This window comes from Gymnoscopelus braueri (genome assembly GCF_963280865.1).
Source record: "Gymnoscopelus braueri genome assembly, chromosome: 10".
Lineage (NCBI taxonomy): Eukaryota > Metazoa > Chordata > Actinopteri > Myctophiformes > Myctophidae > Gymnoscopelus > Gymnoscopelus braueri.
In genome coordinates this window covers 54,152,583-54,171,227 of record NC_137611.1, presented here as the reverse complement: position 1 = coordinate 54,171,227, position 18,645 = coordinate 54,152,583, and the positions used below count along the sequence as shown (strand labels likewise).

At 39.8% G+C, this 18,645-nt stretch overlaps 2 protein-coding genes across 5 annotated transcripts; one reads left to right on the top strand and one right to left on the bottom strand.

Annotated features, from left to right (window-relative positions):
* Positions 1-2,326: 2,326 nt before the first annotated feature.
* LOC308093895 (cold-inducible RNA-binding protein A-like) lies at positions 2,327-5,211 on the bottom strand. The gene is made up of 5 exons (XM_080440291.1): positions 5,141-5,211; positions 4,134-4,240; positions 3,455-3,561; positions 3,206-3,311; positions 2,327-2,688 (listed from the first exon to the last, which is right to left on the bottom strand). Exons 2-5 carry the CDS (start codon positions 4,231-4,233, stop codon positions 2,543-2,545), a joined length of 459 nt encoding a protein of 152 aa, XP_080296417.1. The 5' UTR covers positions 4,234-4,240; positions 5,141-5,211; the 3' UTR covers positions 2,327-2,542.
* Positions 4,498-14,473, top strand: LOC308093894 (cold-inducible RNA-binding protein A-like). Of its 4 annotated transcripts, none has more exons than XM_080440290.1 (6): positions 4,498-4,978; positions 11,714-11,820; positions 12,368-12,474; positions 12,621-12,714; positions 13,455-13,574; positions 13,611-14,473. In XM_080440290.1, the coding sequence occupies exons 2-6, from the start codon at positions 11,721-11,723 to the stop codon at positions 13,760-13,762; spliced, it is 573 nt and encodes a 190-aa protein (XP_080296416.1). In that variant the 5' UTR covers positions 4,498-4,978; positions 11,714-11,720; the 3' UTR covers positions 13,763-14,473. The 4 variants fall into 4 exon arrangements, with proteins under 4 accessions (XP_080296416.1, XP_080296415.1, XP_080296414.1 ...); XM_080440289.1 differs by adding an exon at positions 11,259-11,303 and having other exon boundaries at positions 13,455-14,473; XM_080440288.1 differs by having other exon boundaries at positions 4,498-4,944; positions 13,455-14,473.
* Positions 14,474-18,645: the final 4,172 nt, after the last annotated feature.

Here is an 18,645-nt window from a genome sequence, read left to right as displayed (position 1 = left end):
CCTTTTTACCAGTTTGTGAAAAAAGTACTCAAATTCTTTACTTAAAGGAGTATTTTGGACTACGGTTTTATACCTTTTCTATGATGTTATGATATCTTAGGATGAATGGTAACAGTAGAAAAAAATCATAACTCCATCCCGGGTCCGCCACAGCTTAAAACGTCCGGGGATAGGCCTTGCGTTAGATCGCATATTTTAATTGCTTTTCTTTTTTTTTAGATCTGACGTTCATAGTGACAAAACACTATGCAAAAAAAAAAAACTAAGTCTCGCTAGACGAGATTGAAATCTTGAGATTTCAATCTCGTCTAGCGAGACTTCTTTTTTTTATTATTATTATTATTTTTTTAGACAGTGTCAGATTAGAGCAACCCAGTCTTGATTAGAGAGAGTCAGTTTGCTGAAGTCAAGGCACAGACTACTGTGTTGTTGACGGACAACGGATGCACGCTTATGAGAAACAACAAAAATAAAACCTGACAGAACAGTTGCGTGCATTAGCGCAAGATGAGGATAAAGGAAACATTCAGTCTAAATGTCCAGTTTGCTAATTCACAATACTGTGCCAGATAATCACCAAGAGAGTAAAAAAAGAAAAAACGTTTCAGTCATTCAGTCCGACTTCACTGTAGTCTATAGTAGCCTTTTCATAAATTATATTTGTATTAGGCTGTAGTGGTAGTAGTTGTTTAACTTATAACTGAAAAAAGCTGTATCTCCCTTCCTAAGCACTTTTTTTTTTACTTTGGAAAAAAAAAATCGCACTGGCCAGAAATAATTCTGGCACTCAGTGAGTTAAACTGTTCCTTGTTCTGCTTCATTGTGTTCTGAGTGGTCACCAGAGAATTCGACCCGGTCAGGTCGACCCGCTTTCGACCCGCTTGGACCGGACAATTCGAGAGAGAGAGAGAGACAGAGAGAGAGAGAGAGAGACAGAGACATAATAATAATATGTACATTGATTTACCAAACAATTATTATTTGTCTGTCAGGGTGAAACAAGCCCAAAGGCTTTCAAGCACAGCCATTGAGATAGACACCTCCTTACCTCAAGCCCTATTGTCTTCTTGAGGTGATAATTAATGAGCACCGAATACACTATATTATTTGTATGTGTTATGGAAATGATTATTTTGTCATTCAGTCATAAAGTGACGTTCAGTCTACACATTAGCAGCAGCTCTGTGTTGTCTGACAATTATTCTTGCACTCATTTTATTCTCCCATATAGAACGACACAATGTAACATAGCTCTGTTTACACAATGCTGTACCCCCCTCCAACTGTATATGTTCCCCATCTTAAATCTTGAATATGGAGAATTAGGCATCATATATGAGATGCAAATATTATAATTGGGATTTCATTTATATTGCATATTTCATCTTACTTACATTTTGTTTACACGGTGAATATGTACACAGCATATGACCGTGTCCTTAATCATGTTTAAGGAGGATAGGCTATCATAAGCTTTTAGCTTCAGCCTATTTCCTTTTGATCACCTCAAACACTGATGGATGTAATACTTGTATAAATGTATGCTTGTACTGTGAGTTGATCAAATAAACTAAAACAGTGCCCCACCTCCGCCTCCAATTAAGTGTGAGAATACCACCTTATTCAAGCACAGTCATTGAGATGGATCTCCCTTTAAAGTTAAAACTGTATATAGAATGCAGCTATATGCAGAGAAACACAGAGACACAGGACATCAACGATCACATTCCTAAGGCTAGCAGCCACCATCATCCCCATAGCAGAGTATGACGTTTTTTGCTACACTACCTTTATTGTGGTTGAGTGGTTAATCCATGTTTTATAATATTGTAATTTATGTCTGCAAAGTAACTAGAGTTACTATAGGCTTTTTTTTGGTTATATCATTTTAGTTGACCTTGTAACAGTAGAAAAGAAGGTTTACAAAAAAACTTCTTTAAAAAAAAAAAGTATGCAACTGGGGGAGCATGCTTACAATATTTACTCAGGACCTCACCGTCACCTTGTACCTTCAGGACCTCACCACTGTCACCTTGTACTCTACTACCCTCTAGGGGTTACACAGATAATTCGACCCGGTCGATTTGGGTCGAGCTGACTCAAATTCGCGGCTGGGCGAATTGTCCTGGGTCGAATTCTCTGGTGACCTTCTGAGTCCGGACCTTAATGTGTTCTGCTGGAGGAGCAGTGATGTGGAAATACTTGTTTATAATGTATGGACTCCAGTCTAAAAGTCTGGCGGAATTCAAACTCTCGAATGATCAGAAAATACCTCGACTCAGATACGATATTAAATGATAATAGAAAGATTTATTTACAGCACTGTAACAGTCACACAACATATACGTACATCACACACCATAGCAAAGCACACAGATAGACTGACTGCTGGCAGCTGTGTGACCTGCGATCTGTACTCCTTGCATTATGGCCCTTATCTAAGCAGATAGCAGACTAACGCCTGCTTCTCAGTTCACAGCTTTTTAGGAAAACAAGCTCGTCATCAATGCTAAGCAACATAACATAATATAATTTCGTTCCATCAGTAGCCACCGCCTCCTCCTCCGCCGCTCCTCCATCCGCCATCACCGCCGTAGCTTCTCTCTCCTCCGCCGCCGGAGCTCCTGTCACCGCCATAACCTCTGTCTCCACCGCCATAGCTCCTGTCACTTCCGTATCCTCCACCACCTACACAGATACGAGAGGGGGGGGGATAATACATTTAACATGCCATCGATCAAGAAAAAATGAGCCACAGCTGGGAAATCCTAATAGACCCATTGAGACCGGGAACACATCTGTGTGTCATTTTTAGATTTCTTTGGCTATTAAAAAAATTGCAGACATACAAGCTCATAGCGCGGCACTGCCGCAGAACAGCGGCACTGCCGCGCTATGAGCTTGTAGATCTGAAAAATCTTGAACATTTGTGCAAATCCTTGAATAAAGATTTTTTAAATCGAACATTTTAACTCAAATCTTTGCTTCTTCAAAAGTCTTAACAGTTTGAAAAACTTATGTTGCTATAATATCAGTGGTTCTCAAACTTTTTTCATGTCAAGGACCCCCAAAATTATTTAATTATTAAATTATTTGGCTGTGGACCCCCACCCCCAATGGTTAAAGTGATTAAAATCTAAAATGACACAGATGCGTTCCCGGTCTTAATGGGTTAGAGTTTTGGGTAAAAAAAAAACACCTTTACCTCTTCCGCCGCCTCCATATCCTCCCCCTGAGCCTCTGGATCCACCACCACCTCCGGAACGTCCATTCCCAGCGTCATCGACACGGATCGTCCTGCCATCCAGACTCTGAAATGATATCAATAAATTATAACAGTTAGCCATTGTTTAGTTGAGTTGTATTTGGTGCAGTACCGTGTTGCGCCACCAGGCCACCATGTGCCTTAAAAAATGGCTACCCAGCCATCTGTGCCAATATTTCATCAACTCACCTGTCCATTCATTGCTTCCATTGCATTCTTTGCATCGTCTACGCTGTCGTACTTTACAAAGCCGAATCCACGAGACCTGCCTGTCTCTCTGTCTTTGATGACATCAACTGTAGACACAAATCAATAAAAAAAAGATGAACACATTGAAGGTAAATTAAATCATGAATGTGAATGACAGTGGTGTAAAGTAACTAAGTACATTCACACAAGTACTGTACTTAAGTACACTTTTGAGGAAGTTTTTACTTTACTGGAGTGTTTTAGTGGAAAAGTGGAATTTTCAGTGCTTTTACTTCTACTCCACTACATCTCAGAGGCAAATATTGTACTTTTACTCCACTACAATTATTTGAAAACTTTAGTTACTTTGCAGGTATAAATTATTACATTACATTAACCACTTAGCCCTATTTTATACCTAGGCTATTTGAACAAGCTCACAACGAGTCGCGGTGCGACGCATTGTGAGCTTGTAGCTCTGCTATTTCCAAACATTATAGTACTTTTACTTTTGGTACTTTAAGTAGGCTACATTTTGATACCAATACGTTTGTACTTTTACTCAAGTAAATGTTGATTTCCGGACTTTTACTTTAGTACTTAAATAAACATTCGAGTACTTTTTCCACCACTGGTGAGTGAATGTGTGGTTGCTCATATGGATTTGCAAGTGGTTTACCTTTGGAAATGTTTCCGTATTTGGAGAACGCTCCGGCCAGAGAGTCCTCGTCCGTGTCGAAGCTCAGTCCACCAATGAACAGCTTACCCTCGTCCGACATGTTTCGTCTAAAGAGAACATAAAAGAACGGTCACATCATCAAAATCATGCAAAATGTGTGTAACCCAGCTATAAAATAAGTTATACTTTAAATAGTGTTAAAATCATTTAATGAATGGTTTGTTTAAAAAGTGTTAAAGGTATGTGTTTTTGTTTAAAAGTAATGTTTTCCTGTTTATTCTGACCAGCACTTATGGGGTTAACATTCCTGTAGGGAACGTAGCTAGGAGAGTGTGTTGCTACCCGGACGGGAGAGAGGGGGACACATGAAGAAAGAGAGGAAACGTAACGTCACCGAGTGGTTTCTTTCAGAGATATTCTGTATGATATTATAAGTTTGCAGTGCACATTCCTGCGTGTAATTTGTGTCTTACATGAGTGTTGGCACAACAGTCAGCATAAGAGGACAAGCTGCACGTTTGGGACAACAAGAAGACTTTCTACACGAAATTCAGAGACTGTTTTAGGTTGTGCTAAATGCTAACGCCAATGCTAACAAGCTCATAGCACGTGAACAGTCGTTTGTAGGCCCAGTTTAACTTCCACAGTTGGGCTGTTGATGTGAGAGTCTGCTGTTCTTTACTGGAGGACACAAAGAGGACAATCCAATTAGAGTTTCAGCAACCAGGGCTTCACAAATAGTTCTCTGGCAACGTGGGAGAAGATTGTGTCTGGACTGCACGTGCTAGTCTGCTACTAACCTCCTGCACCAGTGAGTGACTGTTGGAGTAACAAGGAACATTAAGGTATCACGCTTAGCCGAAGACAACACGCACCATGAAAGCTTTCGTTTTGCTTCAACGAAGCAGGTTAAATAGGCTATTGTCTGCCGAATACACCAAAAACGAAATAATTAAACACATTATGTTAAACATTAAACATACGTTTCAGAAAGCAGAAATAATTACCTTTAGTTTGTTTAACGTCTTGCTGCGAGAGGGAAATGGAAGTGAGTGCTCTGCTTTTGACTGCAACCTATTTAAATGCTTCTCAGTGGGAGGGTCCAGTGCTATGCATTGTGGCCCGTTTAATTATATGTATGAATGGGAGGGGTCAGCACTGGCAGGTTTTTTAGTTTTACCCTTTTAACTTTATTTGCAAATATGGAATAGGGCTACATTTTATTTCTCAAACGCTCGACGTCAACATACAATGCAAAAATACAACATGGAAAATGAATGCAATGACACATTTTTAAATGATAGTACTTTTTCTTTTGCCAAAAGGTAATGCAATTAAAAAATAAAATGATGTTAACCCATTAAGACCAGGAACACATATATGTGTCATTTTAGATTTTATTTTAGCCATAACCATTATTTTATACTTTGGGTTATTCAAAAATAGCAGATCTACAAGCTCATAGTGAGGCACTGCCGCGCTATGAGCTTGTAGATCTGCTATTTTCTTTTTTGAAAAATCGTGAAAGATGTGTGCAAATATTTGAATATATATATTTAAAGCGAACTCAAATCTTTGCTTCTGGGTATTCGGGAAGACCGAACAGTTCTTTTGAATAAAACTCATGTTTCTATGATTTCATATATCATATACAAATATTTAATGAATATATAGGTGTGTGTGTGTGCGTGCGTGCGTGCAGGGGTTGACACTAAGGTCTCAGAGGCACTTGCCCGAGTACAGGTCATTTTCTACTTGCCCACAGGTCTTGCCGACTTGCCCGAAAAGTAAATCGTCCTTTATAAAAATGATATAGGTTAAAATGTAATTACCGTTCAATTAAACACATTCTTTTACTTTCTACTTTAGAATTATGGGGCTGTCCGATAAAAAAATGTCATACCTCAATATTTATGCCAAATATCTAAATAGCTATGAATATGACTATGCGTTTGAAACACTTGAGACAGTGAAAATGACACATTATAGGCCAACAGTGCTCTTATTTTACATTCCACAGACCATTTTGAAGTCCATACAAAAACATAAATAATGTTTTGATGGATAAATGCAAATTATTAAATATATATATTGTCGCTGTCGGGCAGAAACCTTATTTCAACTTTTAAAGTTTTTTCATAAATGCCTTACTTCATCATTCAAGAGTGTCGCACTATAAGAGTAAAAATAGCAGATCTACAAGCTCCCAACGTGTTGAGATATAATGCATTGTGAGCTTGTAGATCGGCTATTTTCACTATTTTAATTTTTGTTCTTTTTTTTAAAGGATAAGGTTTCCACCTGACAGCGACGTTATATAGCCTATATTTTAGAAGATTTCATTCCAATTGGCTACCTATGAATTTTACAGGCCTGGGTAGACAACCTGGCCTGGCGGGGATCTGCGCACGGTGCACATCAACACAGCAGCTGCACACAATTAACTTAACGAGGGAGCTTGCAACTAGTTTTGCGCACCAAAAACTGCTCAAACAATGTCAAACTGTCATGATTCTAGCTGCTGAAAAATTCCCATTTGGATCATTGTTTAAAAAAGGAATGGAACATGGATGTCTTTTGCAAAAGGATTATATTTATTTCTTGTCCGTCAGAGCCTGAGGTCACAACATTATTTGAATGATAGCATAAACTTCTATTGCTGGCTGGATCTCTCATAAGTTTGGGATTTTACTGTATTTAGTCACATTTATTAATCTATATGCTGCTGTTGATAAAACGTTGGGTTGAACTGTTTAGCCTACGGTTTGATCTGCACATATGCACTGGCACTGCCATTGACAATAAATGTGACAGCTGCTAAGCAGTTCACTTGTGTTAAACCTCTACTGGTTAGTTCTAGTAAAATGGCAGTTCCAACGCTCTAAAAGACAAGTGTAGGGGTAATTAATGATGATAAAAAAAACATCGGGCCACCATGCCATATCAGTGAAATAATGACCAATGTATCAGTTGGGCTCTACTCCTAAGAACCACTGCACGTAGAGTGTGTGTGTGTTTGTTACACACAGTGTGTGTGCGTGGGAGGGAAGGAGAGGGAGAGAGAACGGGGCAGAGTGCTCTGGCCACGTTCATGTGTTTAGACAGATATCTCGTGTTGTGTTTATAGCGAACTAAAGATGGTTGCGTCCCTACTGCCACTCAAATGCGCACCTGCCCGGTAGGGCAGGCTGAAGGCAAACTCCACCTGCCCGCAAGTTTTATTTACCTGCACCGGGCAGGCGGGCAGGCGTTAGTGTCAACCCCTTGTGTGTGTGTGTGTGTGTGTGTGTGTGTGTGTGTGTGTGTGTGTTTGTGTCATAGCCTTGGCATACCTATTACACTGATATGACACGGAAACGGAAACTACAATAAACTACCATTACACAGCAGCGTATAGGGCCAGGCTCATTAAACTACCATTACACACTTACACAGCAGTGTAGGCTCATTAAACTACCATTACACAGTAGTGTAGGCTCAATTTACTGATTACTGTTGATACTGTTACAACTTAATGTAATAAAACAATGAACTGCTGTTGCTGCAAAGACATGTGGAATGTGGACACGAGAACAAACGAAATGTGTGCCTTGCAGTTTAATAGGCATACTGTAATCCAAGGCTTGTGATTACAATGTCTTATTACCAATGATGTTACCAATATAATTTTCAATATTAAACTATTTGATACGGCCTATTCTATCCAGAAAACAAATAAGCCCAGTAGCTGTAATGTTATATAAACCGGATATGTGGGACAGCAGTGAATCAATAAAGAAAGTGGTTTTTCAAGGAAGGGGGTTAGGGTTGAGATAGAAAGAAAACGGGTCAGATATATCAATCTGAGTGGAGTAAAATGTGCATGTTTAAGCATTTAGGGATAGCATGAGAGAACTCACATTAAACACGCTATGGGCCAGAGCTAGAATTCACAGTAAAGCTTTTAATTTTAATTTAGCGCCGAAAGTGTATGAATGATCCCTACAGGCTCACTTTCAGAGTTAAACTAACATCTGATGTTATTGTGTGGACATGCAGTATCATTCCTGCAGTTAAGCTCCCACACCCACTTTGTATTATATAAATAACACTGCTCCGTTTTTTTTATATATAATAATGCACTACTCAGCCTGATTATGGAGAACATTGGCTTGCACATATGTATGCATTCAAACCATTTAGGAGAGAATATCTCCAAAAATCTAGACTAACATGAATGTATTAGTTTTGACAGCTACAGTAAAAATGCCAACATTCAGAAAACATCCAGTAAATAAGGTTGTGTGATGGCAGGAGTGGAAGATCCACCTGGTAAAACTCACTCAAGCTCCATTTAAACAAATGTGGATTAGGCAAGATGCTTAGGGGGGAAAACATAATGTAATTTGATTCAAATTATTAAAAGCAATTCTGACCCCCCCCCCCCCCTTTAAAAACAAAGTTTGTTTTTACAACAACAAAAAGTGAAAATAACTTGCACCTTCATAAATATTTTAAAGATGTTCTGAACTCCCCCCAGACAAAATGCTGAGACCCAACCAACCCCCACCTCCACTTTGAGAAGCCACTGATAGACATGTTGATTACATTTACACTAAAACACCTTTTTTTTTTACACTGTTTTTCTAAATAGTGTCCTAGCAGGGAGTTGTCATTGTCTCTCATTGTTCTACTATATTCCATATGAATATCTAGTATCTTAGCAGGGAGTTGTCATTGTCTTAAGGTGGCTGCATGCTACCATTTTAGGTTATCACCCTTTCACCGAAAGGTGATTATGATACCAGGCTGATACCAAGGCTAGGAAGGACCCAACACCCCCAAGCCCAACCCAGCCCCCCCCCCCCCCACACACACACACCCAGACATTTCACATTGTAATGCCTTTCATTCACATTTGAATGAATCAAAGTGACTTTGTTTGTAAGAATGATTTGCATTCACACGAGCACGTTTTGACTGTGAATACCATCATTCTAGGCCAGGTCTCAAATCCCCATTAAACTTCATCTTGTCTTTTGTTATACCTTGTTTGTCAATGCTAGACTTGAGCGCCGCGTTATTTTGGCATATACATTAATAGTTCTATCATAGGCCAACTAATAACCAGTCGTGGAAAAATAATCAATACCACAAACTCCGTTAAAAAATCTAGTTGAGTAAAAGTAGGCCTACAAAAGTATTGGCATCAAAACAACATAATAGGCTACTTACAGTATAAGGTACAAAATAGACAGAGAATAGCTGTAAAGTTTACATTATTTGAACACGCATGATACATCATTAAAATACCTACATTTACCCTTCCACTTCAACCCCAACATTACATTGGTTTTGTAGCAATATGTACAATTTGTAGAAATATTAAATGCAATAATAAAGGTATTAAACAGTCTTGACATTTTTTTATACTCCAGTAAAGTAAAAGTAAAGTGTACTCAAGTACAGTACTTTCCACCACTACTAATAACCTACAAGAGTGTAAAATGCATGACAAATATGATAGGCTTCTCTTCACAACATCACTTTAACATAACTCCTTCTACCTTGAAATGGATCCATATGTGCTCGTCAACTAAGTTGTTGATTTCAATTGCTCATTTTCTATTGCAGAGAATAAAAAAACCTGCCATAGCTTCTGTACCTATAATAGACCTTACATGTTGGCTGATATACCATTTATTTTTAAGGATGCATTTATCTATTTTGAAAAAAAAAATATTAGTGTAAGAGCAGCCTTCATAGTTATCCAGCCCTTCTTCTCTGGTATTAAGAAATGCTATTTAAAATGTTATTGTTGGAATTTAGCCCAACAGGGATGCCAGGGTTAATGTGGTTAAAGAAGTAGTTCACCCAAAAAATTACTTATTTTCTATCAATTGCACACACCATGAAGCCTTGAATTCATGGATTTATTTGAGTTTTTGTCGCATTCCTAAGCCAATAATTTGATGGCCGACGGAAAGATGCTAATGTTTCCGGTAGGAGACACAAAGTAGATTCTTTGTGTCTCTTCTACCGGAAATACACCCGTCATCAAATTATTGGCTCAGGAATGCGACAAAAACTAAAATAAATCCATGAATTCAAGGCTTCATGGGGTGTTCAATTGATAGAAAATAAGTAATTTTTGGGTGAACTACTCCTTTAAAGTACAATCTCAATAGACGGCCTAGTTCAACTCCAACTGGGAGCTGGCCCATTCCAATTCAAATAAAACTATAGGCTGCATGTTGCAGGTTCTTACAGCAGCTTGTTCTGGAAATGCACTGAAAGAGTCAGACCCCCCCCCCTCGTCCCCCCGTCCTCCACGCCACACCCCACCCCACCCAGACATTTCATTTGTTAATGAACTTTCATTCACATTTGAAGTCATGTTGTGAGAAGTATTTGCATTCACACAAGCATGTTTGACTGTGAAGTCCAGCAGGCCTCCACCCTGGGTTTGGGAGGTTGGGGTTCAATCCCTGGCCGAATCATACCAAAGATGATACAAAATGAATCCAATGCATCACGGCTGTGGGATTCATGTACATCAAGCCGACCTATATGGGCCACATGCAGGGTCAGGGGTGAGCCATTAACCCATTAAGACCTGAGGCCGATTCTACACTATGCCTTCTAAATCAGTCCTTCTCAAACCTTTTCGGACCGCCCAAGTTTGACCCACCATCTGAATTGTCTTTGTGCCCCGGAGCCCCCCCCCCCCTGTGTTTAATTATTCACTCTTCCTCAATCAGTAGCTTACATACATACATGTAGAAGTAGGCAAAATTATACCCAGCTATGCTTCACCTGTCCCTCAGTCACCGGGCCTGATCCTACATTTTAAAAGTCTGTACCCAGATTAACATAATTTTATTTTTTTATTGCATTACCTTTTGGTGGAAAAAAATTGCATATTGTATTTTTGCATTGTATGTTGAGAAATAAAATGTAGGCCTATTCCATAGTTTGCAAATAAAGTTAAAAGGGTAAAACAAAAAAAACCTGCCAGTGCTGACCTCTCCCATTCATACATATTTAAACAGGCCACAGTGAAATGCATAGCAGTGGCCCCACCCACTGAGACGCATTTAAATAGGTTGCAGTCAAAAGCAAAGCACTCACTTCCGTTCCTCCCAGTTCCCTCTCACTCGACCGAGCAGCAAGACGTTAAACGAACTAAAGGTAATTATTTCCGCTTTATGAAACGTATGTTGTGATGCATTTCAACTGCTTATAGCTCTCTATCTACAATGTGTTTAATTATTTAGTTTCTGGTGTATTCGGCAGACAATAGCCTATATAACATGCTTCGTTGAAGCAAAACGAAAGCTTTCACGGTGCGTGTTGTCTTCGGCTACCGTGACTCTATTTAGCAACAGATTCTTCTTCTTTATGCTTACTGAACGAGATCATAATAGCACAGCTAATGCTAGGCTAACCAGGCCTAACCAGGCATACACATTTGACCTACTTATTTGATCAATATTGTTGATCTATGTATTGCTACGGTTTTATCTGCTTATGTAAAGCACATTTTGCATGATGGAAGGGGTTGATTCAGAAATGTGACCGTTCTGTTATGTTCTCTTTAGACAAAACATGTCGGACGAGGGTAAGCTGTTCATTGGTGGGCTGAGCTTTGACACGGATGAGGACTCCTTGACCGCAGCGTTCTCCAAATACGGAAACATTTCCAAAGGTAAACTACTATGAGCAACCACACATTCATTCACAATCATGATTCATTCATGCTATGCATTCATTCATGCTATTCACATTCCTGCTATGCAACAAAAATGTGGAATGCCCTACCAAGAGTAGTGAAGGAGTGCTAAACCCTACTCACTTTCAAAACTGCCCTATAAAAATACCTCCAGGAGGCTGCAATTCCAAACTGGCCCCTGTAAAAGTCACACCTAGCCCTCCCCCCTCTCGAACTGCTGTTTACTGTCTTTTTTTGTTTTTATTTTTTTCTTGTCTTTTTGTTTTTCTTACTTAAAAAAAAAGTTCATAATGTTCTGCATAGTAGTGTATACTGTCTGTCTTTTAATGTCTCCATGAATTGAGTACGTGAGGATCCCATTTGAAACAAACCTTTCCTGAGCAATCCATTTTATTTGACCGTGTATTGTAAACTGTACTTCTATGTGCCTTTTCTCTGCAAACTTCTAAATAAAGCATTCAATCAATCAACGATTTAATTTATCTTCAATGTAAAACATTTTTTAATTGATTTGTGTCTACAGTTGACGTCATCAAAGACAGAGAGACAGGCAGGTCTCGTGGATTCGGCTTTGTAAAGTACGACAGCGTAGACGATGCAAAGGATGCAATGGAAGCAATGAATGGAAAGGTGAGTAAATGAAATATTGTCACAGATGTCTTGCTGGTAGCCATTTTTTAAGGCACACAGTGACCTGGTGGCGCAGCGCGGTACTGCACCGAATACATCGCAACTAAACAATGGCTAACTGTTATGATTTATTGATATCGTTTCAGAGTCTGGATGGCAGGACGATCCGTGTCGATGACGCTGGGAATCGTTCCGGAGGTGGTCGTGGTGGTTCCAGAGGAGGATACGGTGGCGGAAGAGGTAACGGTGTTTTTGTTTCACCCAAAACCCTTTAACCCATTAAGACCGGGAAGGCGTCTGTGTCATTTTAGATTTGAACCACTTTAACCATTACTTTATACTTTGGCTATTAAAAAATAGCAGATATAAAAGCTCACCGAGTGCCGTGCTATGAGCTTGTAGATCTGCTATTTTTGAAAAAATCGTAGCAAGTTCTTGAATATATATATTTTTAAAGCAAACATTTTTTTTACTCAAATCTGTGCTTGTTAGGGTCCCTGGAACAAAATATTTTGAGATGGGGGGTCCACAGCCAAATACATATCATTTTGGGGGTCCTTGACATGAAAAAAGTTTGAGAACCACTGATATTTAGCAACATAAAGTTTTTTTTTAAACAAAAAACTGTTAGGAGAAGACTTTTGAAGAATGCCCAGAGGCAAAGATTTGAGTTAACATGTTCGCTTTAAAAACATATATTCAAAGATTTGCACACATTTTCATGATTTTTCCAAAAAATAGCAGATCTACAAGCTCGTAGTGCGGCACTCGGTGCCGCGCTATGAGCTTGTAGATCTGCAAAAAAAAAAATTATGAGCTTGTGTATCTGCTATTTTGTTTTATGGCCAAAGAAATATAAAAATGACACACAGACACGTTCCCGGTCTTAATGGGTCAATTAGGCTTTCCCAGCTGTGGCACATTTATTCTTGATCGATGGCATGTTAAATGTATTATCCCCCCCTCTCGTATTTGTGTAGGTGGTGGAGGATACGGAAGTGACAGGAGCTACGGGGACAGGAGCTATGGTGGGGGAGACAGAGACAGAGGTTATGGCGGTGACAGGAGCTATGGTGGCGGAGACAGAGACAGGAGCTATGGTGGCGGAGACAGAGACAGGAGCTATGGTGGCGGAGACCGAGACAGGAGCCATGGTGGCGGAGACAGAGACAGGAGCTATGGCGGCGGAGACAAAGACAGGAGCTATGGCGGCGGTGGAGGAGAGAGAAGCTACGGCGGTGGTGGTGGTGGCGGATACAGGAGCGGCGGAGGAGGCGGTGGCTACTGATGAAGCGGAAAATAATTATTATTATTATGTTGCTTAGCATTGATGAGCTTGTTTTCCTAAAAAGCTGTGAACTGAGAAACAGCTGGGGTTAGTCTGCTATCTGCTTAGATAAGGGCATTGGTGTAAAGTAACTGAGCCCATTTACTCAAGTACTGTACTTAGAAACAATTTTGAGATATTTTTACTTTACTTGAGTATTTCCAATTTTCAATACTTTTACTTCTACTCCATTGCATCTCAGAGGCAAATGTTATACTCTTACTCCACTACAATTATTTCAAAACTTCAGTTACTAATTACTCTGTATACATTTCGGCCATTTGAAAATAGCCGATCTACAAGCTCACAATTGTGAGCTTGTAGATCTGCTATTTTCAGATTTCAGATTTTTATACAATGTGGGACATTCTGCGTACTTTCTACTTGACATTTTGATACCAATTTTTGTACTTTTACTCAAGTAAATTTTGAATTCCGGACTTTTACTTGTATTTTTACATTGCAGTATTGGTACTTTTACTTAAGTAAAACATGCGAGTACTTTTTCCACCACTGGATAAGGGCCATAAATGCAAGGAGTACATATCGCAGGTCACACAGCTGCCAGCAGTCAGTCTATCTGTGTGCTTTGCTATGGTGTATGATATACGTATTATGTTGTGTGACTGTTCCAGCGCTGTAAATAAATCTTTCTATTATCATTTAATATCGTATCTGAGTCGAGGTATTTTCTGATCTTTTGAGAGGATGGATTTCCTCGTCACTACTCCTCCAGCGGAGGATGTGCTCAAACAGCAGTGGTGGAAAGTAACTAAGTACATTTACTTAAGTACAATTTTGAGGACTTTTATTTGTAACAGAGTATTTCTATATTGCAGTATTGGTACTTTTATTGAAGTTCAGTCAGATAACTCATGTCATTTTTGTTGCCTATGCTATACGTGCACGGACCACGGTTTGGTGCCCCCCGGGAGCGTTTTGTCAACGGGGGGAGGGGGGTGGGGGGAAGGGGGTGCTGCGCGGAGCCCTGCTTCTAAATTTCGCAGATTTCGTTTTTTTCTTATTCACGCCGTTTGGTGCCCCCCCCAGGTTGGTGCCCTGTGCAGCACCTCAAGTATCGTTGGATAAGCCACCACTGGGCCCTCAGACGCGGCGTGCTTGGCCAGCTCACCGGGAAGCAGCAGGCGGACGGCGGTCTGATGCCCCATTTACACGACAACGGTCTCTACAGAAAACGGCAAAATGAAGTAGTTTAGACGGCAACGGTGTTATCAGGGGTTGAAAACGCAATAAAGTGAAACCTCCTTCCAGAGTGGAATTCTTTGAAAACGCTGCGCCTCGCGTCTCCATGTAAATCGGCAAGACGGTGTTAACCAGTGTTGCCAGATTCTGCGAGAGAAATAAGCAAACAAGTCTATGAAAACTCATAACAAGCGACTAGGCTACGGCTATTTTATGCCGATCTACAAGCTGAGATCGGCATAAATAGCCGATCTACAAGCTCACAACGCATCGCATCGCGACGCGTTGTGAGCTTGTAGATCTGCTATTTTCAAAAAAGAAAAAATCTCGAGAACATAAAAAGAGGTAATTCTAGAACATTTTTTAAACATTTTAACAATCTTGTATGGGGGTCCCTGACACAAAATATTTTCAGAAGGGGTGGGTAATTTGACATGAAGATGTTTAAGAACCGCTGGTTTAGACAACATTAGGAAACAAGTCCAAATAAGCAACTACACTTTAGAAACAAGCCCGAAGTCACTTAATAATAATAATAAACGGACATGGCAACTAAACAAACGGTTGTGATAAGAAGAAGACACGTCACCGCCACCTAGCCACCTGGCATGCACACTACAGCATTTTAAATCACTGGAGCGTCTTCGTGTAAGTGCATAATAAGAAGTGACAACGCAACGGCACTTTGTTGTTTTCTGCTCTGATCGTTGCTGTGTAAACGTGGCCTGAATCTCCCTGAATGAGATAGTGCGGCGCTTGTTGTAAATGAGCCAGTTTGGAGGCTTCACCGGCGATGCGCTCAAAGATGTCGTTGACAAAGGAGTTCATGATGGCCATGGCCTTGGAAGAGATAGTGGTGTCAGGGTGGACCTGCTTCAGGACCTTGTACACGTAGATGGCATAGATCTACTTTCTGCGCTTCTTCTTGGTGACGGCCTTCTTGGCTTAGCGACCTTTTACTTAAGTAACAAATGTGAGTACTTTTTCCACCACTGCTCATGATAGATAATCAGTAAGAATGATGGTGACTGTTATAAAACATTAAGCTGCCACCCCGGTCTACACTGCCCCCTGCTGGTGACTCTGAATAGCATGCATAAATCACATGGTATGTTGGCTGTTAAAATGTTTGGAGGATCACAATTTGTCTGTATTGCATTTTATTTAAATGATAGTATAGTATGACCCTGCAAGATTCTGTCTGCACCACTAGGATGTTTATGTTTGAGCAAATGTATTAAGCTCTACTCCATGGTCTCCTTTTCTCTCACCTTGATACGAGGCAATTAGCCTAAATAATATTCTCCTAAAGTTCACATTTAAATAAACATGTAATGAACTCTGTAGAGAAAGTGTGGGTGGCTCTTAAAAGAGCCTTTGGGTTGTTGGTACTGTAGATCAAGTCAGCATTATAACCTCCGAAGCCATTCAGCGTTGTGTGCTAATCCTAAATACATTATTTACAGCAAACCAGCAAATCAGATGTACTAAGTAATAAGAAGGTGTTCCATGTTGAGAACCACTGGTACACAACTGCAATTCAAAGATTTATTAATTCAAGCAATAAGCGTTTATCACTGTAAACAATGTGCACCTCAAGGACAAATACACCCAGACATTTACATTGATCATATTATTGATTGATGATGGTCCATTGCATAATTACAGATGGTCCATTGCTTTTCTTTTGTTTTGTTGCATGTAAAAACCTTTTAAAATGGTGAAAATAGCCAATCTACAAGCTCGCAACGTGTCTCACTGCAACATGTTGTGAGCTTGTAGATCTGCTATTTTCACTACTTTTGTGTGACACTCTTGCATGATGAAGTAGTGCATACATTTTTGATAACATAAAAAGTTGAAATATGAAGATACAAGGTTTCTGCCCGATTAGTTGTAGGAGGTGGGGTGGTCCTTGAGGTGTAGATGACAACTAAACATCAGTTTACAGCGTAGTTGGCAGCAATGGATCGGTTCATCATGCACGCAGATCAGTGATGTGGACGTACTGGACACACCAGGTATGATGGTGATGCTGGAGGGTCACAGCCTGAAGGGACACACATAGAGACACAACATTATGGTAAAACACTTCATTACTTCAATACATTATGGTAAAACACTTCATTACTTCAATACATTATGGTAAAACACTTCATTACTTCAATACATTATGGTAAAACACTTCATTACTGCTGTTTGAAATCAATCCAACCTACTAAGGTGTATGTGGAATTACGGATTACGGTATTGCAGAGCATTCTGGAATTATCTGCCTATATAACTGCAAAAACAAACCAAAAAAAAAAAAACCCAACTAGGATTGATGTAGCTCTATCGATCCTGTAGAGAAACTGTATTATGTGAAATAAAACGACATCATATGGTTTCTATAGTAGACATTCTATGAATGCAGTATACGCTACGTACAGCATGTGATGTATTGGTGCTATGTAATTTATTTGACTATTTGTGTTTTATTACGCTTGTGTATATCCTGGGTTTAAATTATATTGTGTTTACTTGTATTTCTTTTACCAAAAATTCAATTAAATACAATATGTATTTATTATCATAGAGTACATGAAGAGACTTTGACTCTTATGGTCCAGGTTGGTTTGTTATGTAATGTTCTTGATTAGATAACATCTTGTGAATTTAAACACTTTCAACCTGTCATCCCTATTGTGGGCATGTGATCATAAGTGTAGATGTTCTAAAATGTATTGCATTTCATCACTGCAAACAGTTTCCACATCAAGGACCCAGGCATTTGCATTGATTGATTGATTATTATTGATTGATGGTGAAGATGACAGTTCGAGTAACAGCTGCTCACAGTTTACTTGTCAGCCATGGTCCGGTCCATCCAGGTACGCAGTGCAGTGATGCGGGCCAACCCAGCAGGCTTGCTGTGAACGCCTTTCACGTCCCAGGAGGTCACACCAACCAGGGTCCAGGGTTCTGTTCCTTTCTTACACACCAGGGGGCCTCCAGAGTCACCCTGAAACAACAAGCGGATGTGTTTTAACGTGTTTCATGTCTAAATGTCATCCTCTGTTTTTAGTTTAATAATAATAATAATGTATTTTATTTATAACGCACTTTACATTTACAAGAAATCTCAAAGTGCTACAGAAGGCAATTGCATAAAAACAGAAACATCACACCAATAAAAGAAAACAATAACTAGGAAACTAGAAGAAAACTATTAAAACATGGGGGCATAAAGCCTAGAGGTAAAACCAGCTAAAAAAATGCTTTGTTAAAAAGGTAGGTCTTTAGTCCTCTCTTAAAACAATCAACTGACTGTGGAGCTCTCAGGTGGACAGGGAGGGCGTTCCACAGTTCGGGGGAGGCCGAGCAGAAAGCCTGGTCGCACATGGTACGAAGATTTGCCTAGTTTAAGTGTGTGTCACTCACCTTGCAGGTTACAGCTCCAGAGGCTCCAGCACAGATCATCTGACTGGTGATGTTGAATTGGCTGAGGAAGCATCTCTGGCAGTCGTCGTTGGTGAGGAGGGGCAGACAAGCCTGCTGGAGTTTGTCAGGTTTCTCATTAGCTGGAAAAATACACAGCAGTCAAACGTTAGGTTAGTGCTATAGACACCAATGTGCCACTGAGAATGACACATTGTCTT

Coding starts and splice junctions, on each gene's coding strand:
- LOC308093895 (XM_080440291.1), bottom strand. CDS start 4,233: ATGTCGGACGAGGGTAAGCTGTTCATTGGTGGACTGAGCTTCGACACG. Junction 3,312..3,454: donor TGGAAGCAATGAATGGACAG/GTGAGTTGATGA, acceptor ATATCATTTCAG/AGTCTGGATGGCAGGACGAT. Junction 2,689..3,205: donor ATATGGAGGCGGCGGAAGAG/GTAAAGGTGTTT, acceptor GTATCTGTGTAG/GTGGTGGAGGATACGGAAGT.
- LOC308093894 (XM_080440288.1), top strand. CDS start 11,721: ATGTCGGACGAGGGTAAGCTGTTCATTGGTGGGCTGAGCTTTGACACG. Junction 11,821..12,367: donor ATACGGAAACATTTCCAAAG/GTAAACTACTAT, acceptor TTGTGTCTACAG/TTGACGTCATCAAAGACAGA. Junction 12,715..13,454: donor AGGATACGGTGGCGGAAGAG/GTAACGGTGTTT, acceptor GTATTTGTGTAG/GTGGTGGAGGATACGGAAGT.